Source organism: Natrix helvetica (genome assembly GCF_964273705.1).
Source record: "Natrix helvetica genome assembly, chromosome: 5".
Lineage (NCBI taxonomy): Eukaryota > Metazoa > Chordata > Lepidosauria > Squamata > Natricidae > Natrix > Natrix helvetica.
The window spans coordinates 6703577-6722372 of NC_138551.1; the positions used below are offsets into that span (position 1 = coordinate 6703577).

At 43.0% G+C, this 18796-nt stretch overlaps 1 protein-coding gene across 1 annotated transcript in view; it reads right to left on the reverse strand.

The window, feature by feature from the left end:
* LOC309393801 (uncharacterized protein) overlaps positions 1–18796 on the reverse strand; it is a gene marked incomplete at both ends in the record, with an annotated part of 310121 nt that overhangs the window by 238193 nt on the left and 53132 nt on the right. Inside the window, 5 exons of the mRNA XM_081956297.1 lie at positions 8591–8751; positions 8958–9107; positions 11918–12080; positions 14544–14737; positions 17020–17181. Of these exons, the coding sequence (XP_081812423.1) occupies positions 8591–8751; positions 8958–9107; positions 11918–12080; positions 14544–14737; positions 17020–17181 (830 nt within the window). The remainder of the gene's footprint in view (positions 1–8590; positions 8752–8957; positions 9108–11917; positions 12081–14543; positions 14738–17019; positions 17182–18796) is intronic.

The following is an 18796-nucleotide window of genomic DNA, read 5'->3' on the forward strand; positions in this document are numbered from 1 at the left end:
TCCAGCTCTGACTCAAAGTTGGATCTTCATTATGCCTCCTGTAGCCTTCCACACTTCTGTCAGACTCATGGCTAGATATCCACCTCCCCTCAGTCTCTTGTCATGCCCCTCAATGCTGCAGACAATGATTCAAGGTTGGCTGTGCCCCCTCCGCCCCAAATCTGTGCTCGCGGCCTCCATTTTGATTTTTTTTCTATGTTCAGACAATGTAAGTTTAGGCCTGAAACAAATAAGAGACCCGAAAGCCATGGGGGATTTCTTCATTGAGATTGTTAAATGTTTCAGATTTGTACTGATTTCTAGTTTTTAGTTCCTCAATGAATATTTTATTGAGGATTGAAACAAGGCTCTCTGTTTACTTACTTAGCATATGGCATGATTTCTGCATGTACATTCTTTGCTTTCCTTTAATCCTGCTAAGTTCATTTTCCTGCTTATAGAATCAAGAACCTACATAGGAAAATTATTATGAGGAATAGATTTCAAATAATTTGTTTGTATTTTAAAACCTGAGAGTGACTCTTGTTCCGTTAGCCATGTCTGTCTCACCTTGGATGTCAGGATGATTGGTCAAGAGAAGCAGTGCCCACATCAGAGTACCAAAGGTTGTGTCTATTCCAGCACCAAAAAAATCAAAAATACACTGAGCTAGGTTCTTTTCATTATAGGTAGAGTTGGCGTCTTTTCTGCTCTGTTTAAAATGAAAAATGAAAATTACAATGAATTCTATGCAGCTTTTTTGTAATTACTTTTGTTTCTGTGTCTCAAGTCGATGCAGGAGAGCAATAATTAAAGTGGTAGATTCACAGTAAGACATTATCTTGAGAACCTGTATACTGCACAAGCCAGAAAAGGGGCTCTGAAGATATCTACAGACCTGTCCCATCCTGGACATAAACTGTTTCTTCTTCTTACCTTGAGATGACACTGTAGGGCAGGGGTGTCAAACTCGATGTTATTGAGGGCCACATCAGGGTTGTGATTGATTTTGGGGGGCAGGGTGGGTGTGGCCTGGGAGGGCATGGCTAGCTCAATGTCACATGCTGGGGGCACCTATGGTGGCCTGAATGCTCTGCCAGAGGAAACAGGTTCCTGAGCTCAATTTTTGGCTGTGACAGCCTCCTGTAGCTCTTTGCCAGCAAAAACGGAGCTTGGGAGGCAAAGCGCGTGCTCAGCGAATCGGTTGTTAAAGCGGTAGGATCCCACCCCTGAGCTAAACTATTTATTTATTTACTTGTGTGTTTGTTTATTTATTTATTTATTTATTTATTTATTTATTTATTTATTTATTTATTTATTTAGGAGGAGGAGGAGCTTCCTACGAATGGCGGTCGTCCTCTGAGCTCCAGGAACACCATGGAGCTCCCGACCGGGTAGGGACTGCTGCCGGCCCCCATACCATCGAAGGGGGTCGAGAGTTGGACAGCCCGACCACCCAGGCATGTTTCAGGCTGATATTAGCCCGACAGGGTGGTCGGTGAAGAGCGGAGAGGAAAGAGGCTCGGAGGGCTGTAAACAGCAAGGAGAGAGCAATGGCGCTGGCGTGGTGCGATTGCGCAGACGGCGCTGGCGCCGAAAACGCCGAAAGGAGAAGCCGAAAAGCCAGAAATGCCAGAAGAGGAGTAAGGAAGAGGGGGTGAGAGGCTCCGGAGGCCCCCAGAGACCCAGAGACATCAAAGGGCTTAAGGGGGAGCAACGGGATGCAACAGGACATTGGAATAATCAGCTGATAGGTGAGAAGGGCTGGGAAGCAGCCAGAGGCAGAGGCAGTCGGAGGATCAAAGGGAGATGCCTGCGGCGGCAGACGAAGGGAGGGAGCCGCAGCCAGGGACTCCTGGGTTATTTTATCATTCCTGGCTGCTCCCATACCCCTCCAGGCCCCCCCATCCATCGGGGGGGGGGGCTGTATCCACCTGGAAACAGCTAAGCTGAACTTTCATTTACCCTCCACTATTTTTGCTACCTTTGCCTTCCCCCTACCACCTGGGATATTTAATCATTTCTTGCCCTCCCCCCCCCCCTGCCTCCAAGTACCAAGTACCACCTGGACACTGGAATATCCCCTACCCTCCATTGAGACTCTTCTATTTATTAACTTTCTACCCTCCATTCCACCGAGACTCTATTAATTACTAACTTTGCATCATCTGCACCCCTACCCTACTGGGACTATTACAACGTTTTAATTTATTCGAGGTCTGATCTGCTCCGCCTGCGGGAGGCCCCTCTTTCGCAGGTATGGCCCTTGGCTCTCTCAGGGGCCAGCCTTGATGACGGGTTTGTGAACCCCGAGAGGTGGAAGAAGAGGAAGCTGAGGGGCTTTTTAGCTAAATGTTTTATATTGTTTTTAGGGGGTTCTGGGAAGGGAGGGGGGGATAACCAGGCCAGGAGGGAAGCCAGTGCCAGATGAACAGGTGAGTCCAGGAGGGAAGTGAGCGGAGTGGGGGGGGAGAGGGAACAAGTTATTCCAATAGAGGGTTGTTTGATTACAACGGTCGCAGGGAGGGGGGGATGCGAGGACAAAAGAAGATTACAAGGTCGGTTGGGAGACCGTAGCTGTTGGCTACGCCCGGTCATTTGTACCAACCCCCACAACCTAGGTGGCCAGGAACTACAGAGCCCGGGCCTACGGCTGATGCTTTGCAATGCAAGGTCCGTAACCAACAAGGCCCCCCTCATTAATGAGCTGATCTCTGAGGGGGAGCTGGACCTTGCAGGGATAACGGAGACCTGGTTGGGCCACGAGGGTGGTTTACCCCTCGTGGAAATGTGCCCACCAGGTTTCCACGCATTCCATCAGCCTCGGGCCCTGGGTAAGGGTGGTGGGGTGGCGGTAGTTATACGGGAAGGTCTAGAGCCGAGGGAGTTCACTGTTCCTCAGATATCCGGGTGTGAGTCCCTTGGTGTGAAATGGGGCCCAGGGAGGCAGTTGGGTTTGCTGATTGTATACTTGGCTCCTCACTATACATCAGCGGCCCTGCCCGAGCTCCTCGAGCTGATCTCGGAGACGGCGGTTGAGATCCCCAGGCTTGTGGTTATGGGGGATTTCAACCTGCCGTCGACGGGAGCAGCGTCTGAGGTGGCTCGGGAGTTCATGGCTTCCATGACAGCCATGGGCCTGACCCAGTTAATTCAGGGCCCCACACACGAAGGTGGCCACACATTGGACCTTGTTTTTGTATCTGAGCAGTGGACGAGTGATCTGGGTATAGGGGACTTTGTTGTTACACCCCTGTCATGGTCGGATCACTCATGTCTCCGGCTGGACTTCCCTGGCGCTACCCCCCACCGCGAGGAGGCGGGACCAGATGGTCCAAGCTGGTACCGCCCCAAGCACCTGATGGAGCCGGATAGGTTCCAGATGGAGCTTGGGCCATTACCTGTAGCCCTGACCCGCGCTCGGTCGGAGGACCTAGCGGCCGCCTGGAATAGGGCGGCGGCTGGGGCCTTGGACCGGGTTGCGCCTTTGCGACCTCTCCTGCGGCAGCGACCCACCCGGGCTCCTTGGTATACCGAGGAGCTGAGGGTGATGAAGCGCCATAGGAGACGTCTAGAGAGCAGGTGGAGGTCCTCACGCTCCGAATCTGATCGAACACAGGTAAGAGCCTATTTACGGACCTACCTTGTGGCATTAAGGGCGGCCAAACGTAGATATTGTGCTGCTCTTATTGCGTCCGCGGATAACCGCCCTGCCGCCCTGTTTAGGGTGACCCGCTCCCTCTTGTCACAGAGGACGCAAGGGACACCCTTGCAGGGCAGAGCAGAGGAGTTTGGGGAATATCTGCAGGATAAAGTCGCTCAGATCCGGAGCGGATGGGCCCCCCTCAGTGGACCGGACGGGCCGCCAACAGCGAGTCTTGTGAGACCATCCTGGGAGGAGTTTGATTCTGTTGCCCCCGAGGATTTGGATAGGTTGCGTGGACGGCTGCGACCCACCACATGTTTAATGGACCCGTGTCCCTCCTGGTTGGTACTGGCAGCTTGGGAGGTGACCCGAGGCTGGCTTCTGGGCCTGGTGAATGCCTCATTGGGTGAGGGATCCTTACCAGCCGCCTTGAAGGAGGCGGTGGTGAGACCCTTACTTAAGAGGCCTGCACTCGACCCAATGGAGCTAGCTAACTATCGTCCAGTCTCCAACCTTCCGTTTTTAGCGAAGGTTGTCGAGAATGTGGTGGCGCAGCAGTTTCCACAACACCTTGACGAATCCGAGTATCTAGACTCACGCCAGTCCGGCTTCCGACCCGGACACAGCACAGAGACAGCCTTGGTCGCGTTGGTCGATGATCTCTGGAGGGCCAGAGATAGAGGTTGTTCCTCTATCCTGGTCCTATTAGACCTCTCGGCGGCTTTTGATACCATCGACCATGGTATCCTATTGCGCCGGTTGGAGGGGATAGGAGTCGGAGGTACCGTTTTGCGGTGGTTCGGCTCCTACCTCTCCGACCGGAGGCAATGTGTGTTGACAGGGGGACAGAGGTCGACCCCGAGGCCACTCACTTGTGGAGTGCCACAGGGGTCGGTCCTCTCGCCTCTCCTGTTCAACACATATGTGAAGCCGCTGGGTGAGATCATCCGTGGTTTTGGGGTTGAGTATCACCTCTACGCTGATGATACTCAGCTGTATATTTCAACCCCAAACCACCCCAACGAGGCTGTTGAAGTGATGTCCCGGTGCTTGGAAGCCGTCGTGGTCTGGATGGGGGACAACAGACTTAAACTCAACCCCTCCAAGACCGAGTGGCTGTGGCTACCGGCACCTTGGTTCAGCCAGCTGATTCCATCGCTGGCCATAGGGGGTGAACAATTGCCCCCTGTGGAACGGGCGTGCAATTTGGGCGTCCTCCTTGATGCCCGGCTGTCAATGGATGACCATGTGGCAGCCGTGGCGAGGGGGGCGTTCCACCAGGTTCGCCTGGTGCACCAATTGCGCCCCCTACTGGACCGGGATGCCCTACGCACGGTCACTCATGCGCTGGTGACGTCCCGCCTGGATTACTGCAACGCTCTCTACATGGGGCTGCCCTTGGGACGCGCCCGGAGACTGCAGTTGGTTCAGAACGCAGCCGCGCGGGCTGTGATGGGGAGTACGAGGTACTCCCACGTAACACCTCTCCTGCGCGAGCTGCACTGGCTACCTGTGGTTTTTCGGGTGCGTTTCAAGGTGCTGATTACCATCTTTAAAGCGCTCCATGGCACGGGACCTAGTTACTTGCGGGATCGCATCCTCCCACATACATCCCTGCGGCCAATTCGCTCACACAGGGAGGGACTTCTCCTGGTGCCGTCCACTAGGCAATGCCAACGGGCAACACCAAGGAGTAGGGCCTTCTCTGTGATGGGCCCAACCCTCTGGAATGACCTCCCCCCCGACATTAGAACCACTTCTGACCTCCGCTCCTTCCGGCAAAAATTGAAGACTCACCTGTTCCGATTAGCAGGCCTGGCATAATTACAACTGTCCCTCCTGGCAAATGTATTATTATCTGGTTATTTTAGGGTTTTTAATCTGTTGTGTCTGTTTTAGGGATTTAAAAAAAAATTATATTTATTTAGCTTTGTACAGTTCTTTTAATTGCATTTTAACCTCCTCCAAACTGTACATATTTAATTTTTTATTGTATTTTTGTGATATTCTCTATGGACTGTACACCGCCCCGAGTCCCTTCTGGGAGAGGGGGCGGTCTAGAAGCACAAATAAATTGAATAAATTGAATTGAATTTATTTATTTATTTATTAAAACTAATTATGTGTTAAATAATTGATCAAGGAAATCTTGTGGTTCATGGAGGCTAACTAACCAACTACAACTGTGTGTTCTGGCCTACCACATACTTCTTCCAATATTGTACTAAATTCAATATTGTAATAGTATCTGTCCTTTACTGAACATGTCAGGGAAATTATGCAGTGGAGTACCCCAAGACGCTGATTTAGGCCCAGAACTCTTCAACATCTTCATCAATGATTTGGATGAGGGAATAAATGGGGAACGTCAAATTTGCAGATGACACCAAGCTGGCAGGAATAGCCAACACTCCAGAAGATAGGCTTAAGATACAGAAGGATCTTGACAAACTTGAATATTGGGCACTATCTAACAAAATGAAATTCGATGGTGAAAAGAGTAAGGTTCTAATTTAGGCAAGAAAAACGAAATGCACAGGTACAGTATAGGTGGTACCTTGCTCAATAATAGTAACTGTGAGAGGGATCTTGGAGTCTTAGTGGCCAACCATTTAAATATGAGCCAGCCGTGTGCAGCAGCTGCCAAAAAAGCCAACACAGTTCTAGGCTACACAAACAGAGGGATAGAATCAAGATCACATGAAGTGGTAATACCAATTTATAATGGCTTGGTAAGGCCACACTTGGAATACTGCATTGAGTTTTGGTCTCCATGATGAAGAAAAGATGTGGAGATTCTAGAAAGAGTGCAGAGAAGAGCAACAAAGATGATTAGGGGACTGGAGACTAAAACATATGAAGAACGGTTGCAGGAACTGGGTATGTCTAGTTTAATGAAAAGAAGGACTAGGGGAGACATGATAGCAGTGTTCCAATATCTACAATACAATACAATAGCAGAGTTGGAAGGGACCTTGGAGGTCTTCTAGTCCAACCCCCTGCCTTGACAGGAAACCTTATACCGTTTCAGACAAATGGCTATCCAACATCTTCTTAAAGACTTCCAGTGTTGGGGCATTCACCAGTTAATTGTTCTAACTGTCAGGAAATTTCTCCTCAGTTCTAAGTTGCTTCTCTCCTTGATTAGTTTCCACCCATTGCTTCTTGTTCTACCCCCAGGTGCCTTGGAGAATAGTTTGACTTCCTCTTCTTTGTGGCAACCCTTGAGATATTGGAACACTGCTATCATGTCTCCCCTTCTTTTATTCTCCAGTCTCTTAATCATCTTTGTTGCTCCTCTCTGCACTCTTTCTAGAGCAGGGGTGGGGAACTGTGGCTCTTTTGCGACTTGTGGACTTCAACTCCCAGAATTCCAGAACCAACATAGCTGCCTCAGGAATTCTGGGAGTTGAAGTCCACAAGTCGCAAAAGAGCCACAGTTCCCCACCCCTGTTCTAGAGTCTCCACATCTTTTCTACATCATGGTGACCAAAGCTGAATGCAGAATTCCAAGTGTGGCCTTACCAATCTCAGGGGTTGCCACAAAGAAGAGGGAGTCAAACTACTCCCCAAGGCACCTGAGGATAGAACAAGAAGCAATGGGTGGAAACTAATCAAGGAGAGAAGCAATTTAGAACTGAGGAGAAATTTCCTGACAGTTAGAACAATTAATCTGTGGAACTCCTTGCCTCCAGAAGTTGTGAATGCCCCAACGCTGGAAGTCTTTAAGAAGATGTTGGATAGCCATTTGTCTGAAATGGAATAGGGTTTCCTGCCTAGGCAGGGGGTTGGACTAGAAGACCTCCAAGGTCCCTTCCAACTCTGCTATTGTTTTATTGTATAGTATTCATTTAAGAATGAATTAATCAAAAATCCCTGTTAATTCTTTTCCTTCATAATGGAAGGAATGGAATCTTCAGGAAAAAAGGGGGGAAAGAAATGATAGGCAGACATGAGAGGATGACAAACGAAGATAATTCCAACTTCCCCCAGAGAATCTCCCTTGTCTAAGAAGAGTTCACGATTACAAAGGTTCGATATAGTTCTTATTTAGAAGCCATCTGAATTAGCATGGACTAAATTCAGAAGAGAAGCTAAATGAAAAAGAAAGAAAATCCAATAAAGGCAATTTCAGTAACTCCTCCTGTTTCCTTATAGCGAGGAAGATTCCTTGCCGATGTATTGAACCACAGTCAACCCATACCTTCTCCATCTGTAGAAGATAGTAATCAATGAAATCTTGTGGCTCATGGAGAGATCTGGATTCCTTGTGTTTCTCTATTTCCTTCTTTGCAAAGGAAGTGATCACCTCTACAGAAGCAAAGGCCTCCTTGTGAGGGCCTGGGAGGTAGGTCATTAATCGTGGGAACACAAAAAGCATCTAATAGAAATGGAAATTGGAAAAGTTATTTATTTATAACCCACCGCAATTTTTAAAAGCAGCTCAACAGGTACCTCCCATTGTTCTCAGCAGCTCACAGTAATAGACAACACTTAATAACCAAAGAAAGACATTGCAAGAATATTAAAACATGGCAAACAATGGAGGAACATATTTTGCTAAAGCTATTGAAACATGGGATAGATAGCCAGATGCTGGTGATAACTGAAATGTGGGATTCATCCATATGCAGAATCACTTTGGGGTAGCTGTTAATGCACCAGCCTAGAAACTGAGATACTCTGAGTTCTAGTCTCAACTCAAGCACTTGCTCAACTGTATAATACTGGAAGAGTTCCCTCTCTCAGCCCTGGGAAATGGGCAATGGCAAACCACTTCCAAAATCTTGACAAGGAAACTGCAAAGACTTGTCCAGGCTCTCACCTAGAGTCAAGACTGATTCAAGAACAGACATACCTACTAGACAATTTCCAAGGCTTCCTCCCTTCATTCCATTCATGATCCCATGAAATTACTGATGGAAAATGGGTTTTGGCAGAGCTTAAATATAGAACATGACTCACCACATGAAAAAAGCCACCAGAGAATTTCACAATAATTTCAAGAGCTTTAATTAACTTCTGGAAGTTCTCATCTTCAGGAGCAAATTGATGGCCAAAACTCAAAGCACATATGACATTAGAAACTGCATTTACTACTGGAAATGAAGGGTCAAAAGGCTGTCCTGCAAACAAAGATATTTAAACAAAGATATTTCATAATGAATTTTTTAAAGAAAAAGGGAAGGAAAGAAGGAAATTGGGAACTCTGTCAATTGTTTCAAAACTAAAAAGAATCAAATCAAACAATATTTTTCTTTAAAATACTCAGAATAGAAAAGATTTTGCCATTACCTCAAATTTCCCAAATTACCCATTACCCAAAACAGACCTTTTGTTTGTCTAAACATCTCCACCAGTCTCTGAGCCACATCTTCTATCTGATGCTCAATGCTTTTCTTCCCCAGGCCCAGCTTCCGCAGAGAAGTGATGCCAATGTGACGCTGCTGTTTCCAGGTGTGGCCATTGGAGAAAACAATTCCTGAAGGCATCAGCAGACAATGATAAATGATTCCTGACCATATTCTTTAAAAAAAAAAAACAAGTCCAATTCTTGCCAAATATCTCTTTGGATTTCAGATGGGAATACCAAACCTTTATGACATGTAGCCATTTAGTAAGATTCTGACTGTGCTATTTTTTTTCTTACAAAAATATTTATTCCTTTTGGAAGTCACATGGACACTGGGAGGTGGATGTGGTGTGGTGACCACAGATGCATTGCCTGCCAACCTTATACAATGGACATCAAGTCCTTCTAAAATGATGTAAACGTTCATGTTTACGAACATATGTTATAGGCACAAGAGACAAGATCTTCCCAGTGATCCCAGAATCCATCTGCAACTTCCTCCTTCAAGATTGAAACTAACCAGTAAAATAGGCAAATGGATTTTTAATTCACCAAGTTTAATCAAGTGATGATGTTACCTAGTTTGGGTCATGAAATGTCTGCAAAAAAATAAAATAAAATAATAAGCTCATAGAGCACCAAGGACCCCTTAATCAAATTAATATTGTGGTTTTCTAGCAATAATTATGACATTTTAAATTGCTTTTGTGTTCATCTATAAATGAACACACAGTTGTAAGAAAAGATATGTTTAAAGTAACGAAGCTTAGTATCTTCTGAGCCAGAATGTGATAGTGTTTATCTGACCTATTAAATCATGTAGTAGAAAAAATGACCAATATTTTATTAAAAACAATGACTTCAAATTAAGGAGCTGGAAAATAATATATTTGAAAGAAAAGTGCAAGCTGGAGGGATACAAAACAATGGAAGAAATGAAATAACACTGTGTTACTTTAGTATGTGTCACTAAATTAAGGACATCTATATATATAAAAGCAAATTGTCACTCACACAACACCACAAAATCTCCAGAACCGTAAAGCCTACAAAATTGAAATTTGGCATGTATGTTCCTCTTGCCTTCTAGGTGCTTGCTAAGAAAGGATTTTTCAAAATGACCATCAGATCATTAGTATTTCTTATATTATTATTAACACAATAATAATAAATGTTATATGTTCTACTCCCCCTCACAACCTGAAAATAACTCTTTTCCAATTGCCACTTGGATGTGACCAGTACGTGACTCAACTGGCCTGAGGGCTGGGAGTTTGGAGACGATCAATGGGGACAGCCTGAGGTAGAGAAGGGGATAAGATAAGAGAGGCCTCTGTGGGGCAAGCCTAAGGGAGAGAAGGGGATAGGAGAGGAGAGACATCTGTGGGACAAGCCTAAGGGAGAGAAGGGGATAGGAGAGGAGAGACATCTGTGGGACAAGCCTGAGGGAGAGAAGGGGAATAGGAGAGGAGAGACATCTGTGGGACAAGCCTAAGGGAGAGAAGGGGATAGGAGAGGAGAGACATCTGTGGGACAAGCCTGAGGGAGAGAAGGGGGATAGGAGAGGAGAGACATCTGTGGGGCAAGCCTAAGGGAGAGAAGGGGATAGGAGAGGAGAGGAGAAGCCTTTAAGTTTGTTGATGCCCATTTGAGGGAAAATATTCTTAGAAAGGTTCATGGAAGAGATAATTCAGGATGATATAAAAGTGCCTTTTCAATTAAAATATAAGTAAGTTATATTATTTAGAAAAGATTCTAATTTCTAAGGGAGCAATTGCTTAAATGTAGAATTCACTAAAATTTTGGTTTCTTCTTAATCATATACCAGTCAGAAAATGGGGAAGAAATTTCAACGCATTAATAAATGCAAATTGTCTCCCTGCAATTAAGAAAACAGGCATCTCCCTGGAACAGGCTGTGCTTGCAAGATGGCGAGAGGAACAAGCCAACCAAGCAATCATGACGAGGAATAAAAATAGTTTGCATTTGCATAATTATAATATGAGAAATACTAACTACCCTGTTTCCCTGAAAATAAGACCTCCCTGGATAATAAGCCCAATCAGGCTTTTGAGCGCATGGGCTAAAATAAGGCCTCCCCAGAAAATAAGCCCTCCCCCAAAATTTTGCAGCACAGCAGCAGCCATGAGGTGACCACGCTTGCCACCTCCTGCACCTCAAAAATAATAAGACCTCCCCGAAAACAAGGCCAAGCGCTTATTTTGGGAGTCGAAAGAAAACAAGACCCTGTCTTATTTTGGGGAAAACACAGTATAAAATTGTGTGAGGGAACTAATCAAGGAGAGAAGCAACTTAGAACTGAGGAGAAATTTCCTGACAGTTAGAACAATTAATCATTGGAACAGAAATTGCCTCCAGAAGTTGTGAATGCCCCAACACTGGAAGTCTTTAAGAAGATGTTGGATAACCATTTGTCTGAAACGGTATAAGGTTCCCTGCCTAGGCAGGGGGTTGGACTAGAAGACCTCCAAGGTCCCTTCCAACTCTACTATTGCATTGTATTGTATTGTATTGTATTGAGGGGTCCTTGGTGCCTTGCTTGTTTTCTTGCAGATGTTTCATTACCCCTAACTTGGCAACATCATCAATGGTAGAATATCTAAAGAAATGAAATAATAATAAACAATCATATGTGGTTTTATGCATTACATCAAGAAACATCAAATAATTACAAAAAGGAAATGCAATGTCTACGTCAATTTATCAATGAAAGAAAACAAGATTGAATACAATGGAGATGCAACATAATGTAGGGTAAAGCGTATTACAGCAATAGTTCTATTGCTTATCTCATAACTGTAAATAATTTTATTTTCCCTTACGCTTCCCCCCACCCCCAACTTGCTGTACATATTATCCCCACAAATTGCAACAGTGTGATAGTTATGTAGATACAATTCCTTATTATTTCTACTTACCCCTTCTCTGCCCTACACCTGTCATGAAAGCATCCTCCGGTCGATAAGACAATTCTTCTGGGAAACGGTCCATTCCTTCTTTCACAGTTTTGAATCCAGATAGCACTACAAGAAGGTAATGTCCACTCCACATGGAGTATATATTTCCATATTTTTTTACATGCTGTCAAGTGAATCAAAGTTGTGAAATGTTACGATCATATAAACTAGATTATTTACAGCTAAGATGCCACCAGTGTCTTCCCTAAATCCTCAATTCTAAGACCTTTCACCATATACAATTGTCTGCTCTTTAGAAACTTATTTTCTCTCCCTAAGATTCCTGCAAAAACAGCAGTCCATTTTGTGTTTCAGCATCTTTCTTTGCCCCCCTGCTTTTTTCAGCCATCAATTCCTGAACCATCCAACTGATAGTTATATTGACAAGACAGTCTACGCCAGTAATGGGGAATCTATGGCACGTGTGCCAGAGGTGGCAAGCAGATATTCTCAGTCATCCAAGTTATGGATGTCCTAGAGATGCTTTTTCAAAAGGCAACTGGACTTTGTTTTTCCTTGAAGACATTTCGCTTCTCATTTGAGAAGCTTCTTCAGTCCCATCCCCCCCCTAATGATCACACTCTTAGACATGAAGAAGAAAACATGGTTAAATTAGCCTCTGAGAAGGAGCACAAGTCTAGAAGCAGATAGTGGGGTTTTCAGCATGATTCTGCAAATGTTTTTCAGATCACTACTCTGGTAAGCTGTTAACTGGCTTCTCTCAGACCAAGAAGAGAAAGGGAATGAACTTTTCCCTCTCCAACTGAAACATTACCCCAAGAATCTCCAAGAATCTGAAACGGTATAGGGTTTCCTGCCTAGACAGGGGGTTGGACTAGAAGACCTCCAAGGTCCCTTCCAACTCTACTATTGTATTGTATTGTATTGTATTGTATTGTATTGTATTGTATTGTATTGTATTGAATGCATGTGTTGGTTGGAAGACAGTTATAAACAACAATCCCAGCTCATAAATTGTGCCCCCCCTTTTTTTGATGAAAGAGTGGAATCTAGAAGAAGAATGTAGCTTTCATTATCTAGACAAAGGGGTTTTTTCAACAGGACTTAGCACACAATGACTAATTATGCTATTGACTGTTTGAGGAGTATTACTAGAGTTTGGTAATTCCACCAATAGTAACTAAATGATTCTCCCCATTACACACAGTTTCTTGAAAACTACTTATATTGAATATTAAAAAGTTAGGTATCTTACATTGCTAAGAGCGTTGGTGCAGGGAAACCTGCCAGAAGTAGAGAGGTGGCTCAATTCGATTGCATAACTGCCAACATCTAGGTCATACTATGCCAGATACCAAGCACATATTTCTTGTCTGTACATGAAATATGTTTCTATTGCTTCTTTCTCCAACCAGCTGCATATAATCATTATCTTTGAATTCGTTCCATTAGCAAACATTTCTTAGTAAGATTGAACTAGAATCTGCCTTCTAAAAGATCATCTCTGTGAAGTTTCTTTCAAATTCTGCTCTGTGAAATGTTGGTGAGCAGGTCTCAGCTTGAATATTCTGGCTCGATGAGGAACATAACTAATCAAATATCATGACTAGCACTTGAAGTCCACATCATGAAGGAATATTTCACTAGCTTAATACTAAGGTGACCAACCGTCCTCCTTTAGGGAGGACAGTCCTTGTTTTGTAAGTTCTGTCCTCCCTCGAAAAGTGTCCTCCTACATGTCCTCCTTTTTGATATTTGAAGGCTAATCTGTTGCGCGTTATGTGACGTATTTTATTAAAGAGTTTTTAATGGTGTTTTTTTTACTTCATCGCAAGTATATTGGACAGATATTGAATCTTATGTTGAATTTTTATCTAAAGAAATGCTAGACATTAAACTAGACGACAATTGTCTCTTTGAAGAAATTAGAAGACTGAATGTATATTTAAATTCTGAAAAATTAATACAATGGGAAAATCAACATGTTGAAATTGATAAAAGATGGGTGGATATTTTCAGCCATTTCAAAAATGAACATATTCCATGTGAACATTTATTTATACTTGTTCAATTTACATTGTGCTGCCCTGGAACTAATGCAGCAGTTGAAAGAGTTTTTTTCAATTGCCAATGATTTTTCGACAAGTGAGAAATCGAGATTGAATGTTGATACTCTAGCTGCAGCAGTTGCCGTAAAATTCAATATGAAGGATATTTCTTGTTCAGATATTTCCAATATATTGTTAGAAGATGATACATTGACAAAAATATTAATTCAATGGAAAAGTACTCATTTAAATAATAATTAACAGGCATGTAAGCATAATTACAATATAAAATGTTGCAAATGTTTTTATTATGCATATATCATATTTTAGTGTATTATTGTTGCAATGAATAAAATATTTCTTTTATTTACGATATATTTTTTCCAATTTATTTGTCCTCCTTTTCATTGTAAAAAAGTTGGTCACCTTAGCATTTTGGACAATAGAACGTGTTTTGTCCTCCTTTTCATTGTAAAAAAGTTGGTCACCTTATTAATACATTTGTTTATAGTTTTGGTACAAAGAAAACAATTGAGTATTATTTGGATATGACTGGATTATTCTTTATAATGAAATACCTTACGGAAGTAATCTTCGCGAAGCCAAAACCCATAAGCCCACAAGGTCCCAATGAGAGGGAGATCCAAAGGACCAGGAGGCAAATGTCGTTGGGACCAGAGTTGCCTCAGGAAGTAGAGAATCAGCAGAGCAAGCAGCAAAACGAACAGAAATGTCCCCATCACCATCATTCTCCTGCTGCTTCTTTGTTTCACTGATGGGAAAAGAATGGCAACATGTCTTTTAATGCTCTGTCTAATGAGCGTCCGTACTTTGTGAGCAAGATGTTATCTTGCTCACATAATGGCTATACCACAATGGTGCCGTGCTTAATGGACATGGGAGGATCAAATTATAGGTAGAGAGCTGTAAGTGTTTTGAAATACCTGTCTAAAAATGATCTCACCATACAAGCTGCCTAATCCATGTGCACAACTGAAAATAACAGATCCATATTACAACCTTAGCAGGAACAATTGCCCTATTCTGAAGCATCATGAACCCTGTTAATGCAGGGGTTAGAATGCAGTATTTCAGGCAAACTCTGCCCACAGACTGAGTTCAATCCAACAGGCCTCCAGGTTGACTCAGCCTGTTAAATTAATGATGACTTAATAAATGATCAGCTACTGTAAGGCTGTAAACCGAGATGATGCATTGAGAATGAATCAGCACTTTAAGAGCCTATTTATATAAGAGAGGCCCTGTGAAGGTGGTTTCTCTCTCCATGTATGCTTCTGTGTTATAGTTGAAGACTGATTGATTGCCTGGGGTTTTTTTGCCACCAATTTTTTAATTTTATTTTTCAAAATAAACATAAAAACCCTTCTTCTTTACATACTGTAGAAAGTGTATCAATTGGTTACAAAAAGCTTTCGTACATCTCTTCCACCGTCATCAAGTTTAGTTCATATTAACTCTAGTATTTTAACAGGTGCTTATGCATATTACCATCATCATACCTCCACTTTTATTTGACTATAATTATTTAAACGTCCTTCATCATAAAATATACCAAAATTTAGTACATAACCACCTACTGGCATTTCATTTACTATTTCTAAAATCCTCCATTAACATTGAATCCTTATGTCCTATTCTAGCTAAACATCCATAATATTTAATAACAAAATTTTCTAATCCTCCTTTCCAAATCACTGTTTACAATTTGCACCCAGTTTCCTTATATTATACCCATACATATATATGAATTATTATCATTATCCTTTCTTTATTTGGCTATATCGTATATCATAACATTTTCCCCCTAATAATCAAAACTGTGTCTAATTTAATTCTTTTTTATTGTTATTATTATTATTAACCTTTATATATAATCCAAAAGGATTTCTAGCCTTCCCTTCATGGTTATCATTCAATATTCATATCCAGTAATTGCTTATCATAACACTACACAATGTATACATTATTATCATTATCAATTTTTATTTAACTATACCTATTATCACTACATTTCACTAAGTTTAGCTAGTTTTGAATTATACTCTTCTATCTATCAACCTGAATTTTTGCAATAACAAAACACTCTCATATCTTCTGCCATTTGTGGAACTAGTCTTCTAAACATCTTCTTAATCAGATCTGTATGGACTTCTCTTAGCAACTCCTTGCTTGTAAAATCTCTCATGTACTCTTGATGCCCTCTTTCTGTTTCCTTGTTCAGCTTGTCTTTGATTGTCAGCAGTGTTATCAATATTTTTGTCAATAAGATTTCATAGTCCATAGGTTCTTTAATGTTCTCTTCTTCTTCTATATCTTGCCCTTTGGAATAAATCTCCTCTCCATTTAATTCCTCTTTTGATATTCCATTCTTTCTTTTTTCAAAAATAAACCAATTGCCATAGACGTCAACAGGTTTAATCTCTCTATATTCATCTTGCACTTCAGTTTTTTGAGTTTCAATCACCTCATTTTGCATTTGATAAACATCCTCAATTTTTTCATCATATTTTATTGTTATATGTTCCAATTAATCCAGTTTTCTTTCCGTTCTCTCCTCTGTATTTAATAATTTTTGCAATTCTGCAAATATTCCTTGCAAGTTTAAAGCTTCTACATTCTCCTGAGGGGCCATATTATCATACACAGCTGCTCTTACTTGGAAGGTCAACAAGATTAAAGCATACATTCACAAAGACCGCTGTTTTCACTTTGAGTGCACTTCAAAGGGACAAATGGCTGGGGAACATGAAGTCTATAGGGGAAATTTAGTTGAAATGAATAAGATACTAAAAATAAATGGAAAGTAATATGTACATTTTTCACTCACATCCTCCTAAGTTTGGTGGACCTTGTTGGGGATGTTGTGTGAGCCCAGCAATAGGTTGAAGAAGTTTCAGTATTGAGTAAACAGAAGCAAAATGCAATATTAAGGTAATAGGTATATCAGAAACATTTACCATATTGAATTGCTACTCTGTAACTAATTTTATGCCTTTTATGATGTTTAATCTTAAGATTTTAAGGGAATAGCACACAGTTTGTAAGGGTGTAGATGTGTCAGCACTTTTGCGACAGGGGCTTCATTGAGTTCTTTCACTCCTTCAGGCAACCGGAAGCTGAAGGTCCTCAACAGGCTGGTCAGAAAGGTGAAGATCTCAATTCTTGTTAGCTGCTCTCCCACACAGGAATGTAGACCTGTGAATGAGACAAAGCATGTATGAAGGGGAGAATAATCTGCTTTCCAGAGTATATCCCATCATCAAGGAAATCTGAAAAGATTCATAAGAAATGAAGTAGATTTCCATGATAACCCTGAAGAGATTGAAATACTAGAGCTTTTTTCTCCCTTTTAGTTTGTCTAGTTTGTACTAGACTGTAGGAACTTTCAAAGGCAAAGCTATACATGCATGAAAAAAACTGATCTAGCCTCTAAGAAAGAAGTCACTTTTTCACGTCTCTGTCCACCAACCTATTCACAGTAATATAGATGGAGTAGAGGGAGGAGGTATGGATATAGTCTATGGGAATTCCCTATCACAAACCAAACACTTATTTATGTTGTTATTTTTTTGCTACATCTGTCTGTCTGGACAAAAATTGAGTTAAGAATCTGCCAAGTAGCATTTCTTCATGTCCTCCTCACACTAATTAGGAGGAACTAAAAACAGGACAAATCTGAAAAATTTAATAATTTCAATGTAAAAATCTCACATTGTTTTCAGATTACTAATTTGTTTCAGGCCTAAATTTAAATTGCCTGAATATAAACAAAAAATCAAAATGGTGGGTGAGAGCAGATACACGATGCAAGGCTCCCTGCCATGAAGAGAAGAGATGGGATAATTATGTCTGTGTGGGGGGGGGGGGGATTCTTGCCACTCATAGCACTCAATCCTCTCCTTAACCCTTTAGCAATGGGTTCTCTGCTCAGTTGCTGGGTGGGCGTGGCCATGGGGAGTGTGGCCTAGTCAGCCTCCTGCACTACGGTGTGTGTGTGGGGGGTGCTTTCACCCTTCGAGGGCTCTGGAGGCTTTCCTTGAGCCTCCAGGAGGGCGAAAACAGCCTCCCCCAGGCTATGGAGGCCATGTAGAGGCCAGAAACTGGCCCTTTTCCAGCCTTCTGGAACTTCTGGGAGGCCCACTTTTCAGGCTCCCCAAGCCTCTGTACGGGCCCTGTACTTACCTGGCATCCCAAATGGGCCGTGTGGGGACTCCTGGGAGGGGAGGGGCAGGGTGGGAGGATGTGGTGTGGTGGGCGTGGCCAGCTAGTGGTGGGATTTATGGGTTCGCCGAACTGGCCAGATCCTTAGCTAGAGGATTGCCCAAACCAATTTGAACCTGCAGCAGCACACCCGTGACTGGAGGCCATGGCAGAGTGTGTATGCTAAGAGTGGAAGGCTATTAGAGGCATAATGAAGATCCAACTTTGAGTCAGAGCTGGAGGCAGCCAAGAATACCTGTATACCTGGCTCCTCGCTATACATCAGCAGCCCTGCCCAAACTCCTCGAGCTGATCGCATCGGTGGCAGTTGAGACCCCCAAACTTTTAGTGATGGGGGACTTTAACCTGCCATCGGTGGGAGAAGCATCCAAGGGGGTTCGGGAGTTCATGGCCTCCATGACAGCCATGGACCTGACTCAATTGATTCAGGGCCCGACACATGAGGGAGGTCACACCTTGGACCTTGTTTTTGTCTCTGGCCAGTGGTTGAGTGATCTGGGAGGAGGGGACTTAACCATCACTCCCCTGTCATGGTCAGACCACTCACTCCTCCGACTTGACTTCCCTGGTGCTACCCCCCGCTGCGGGG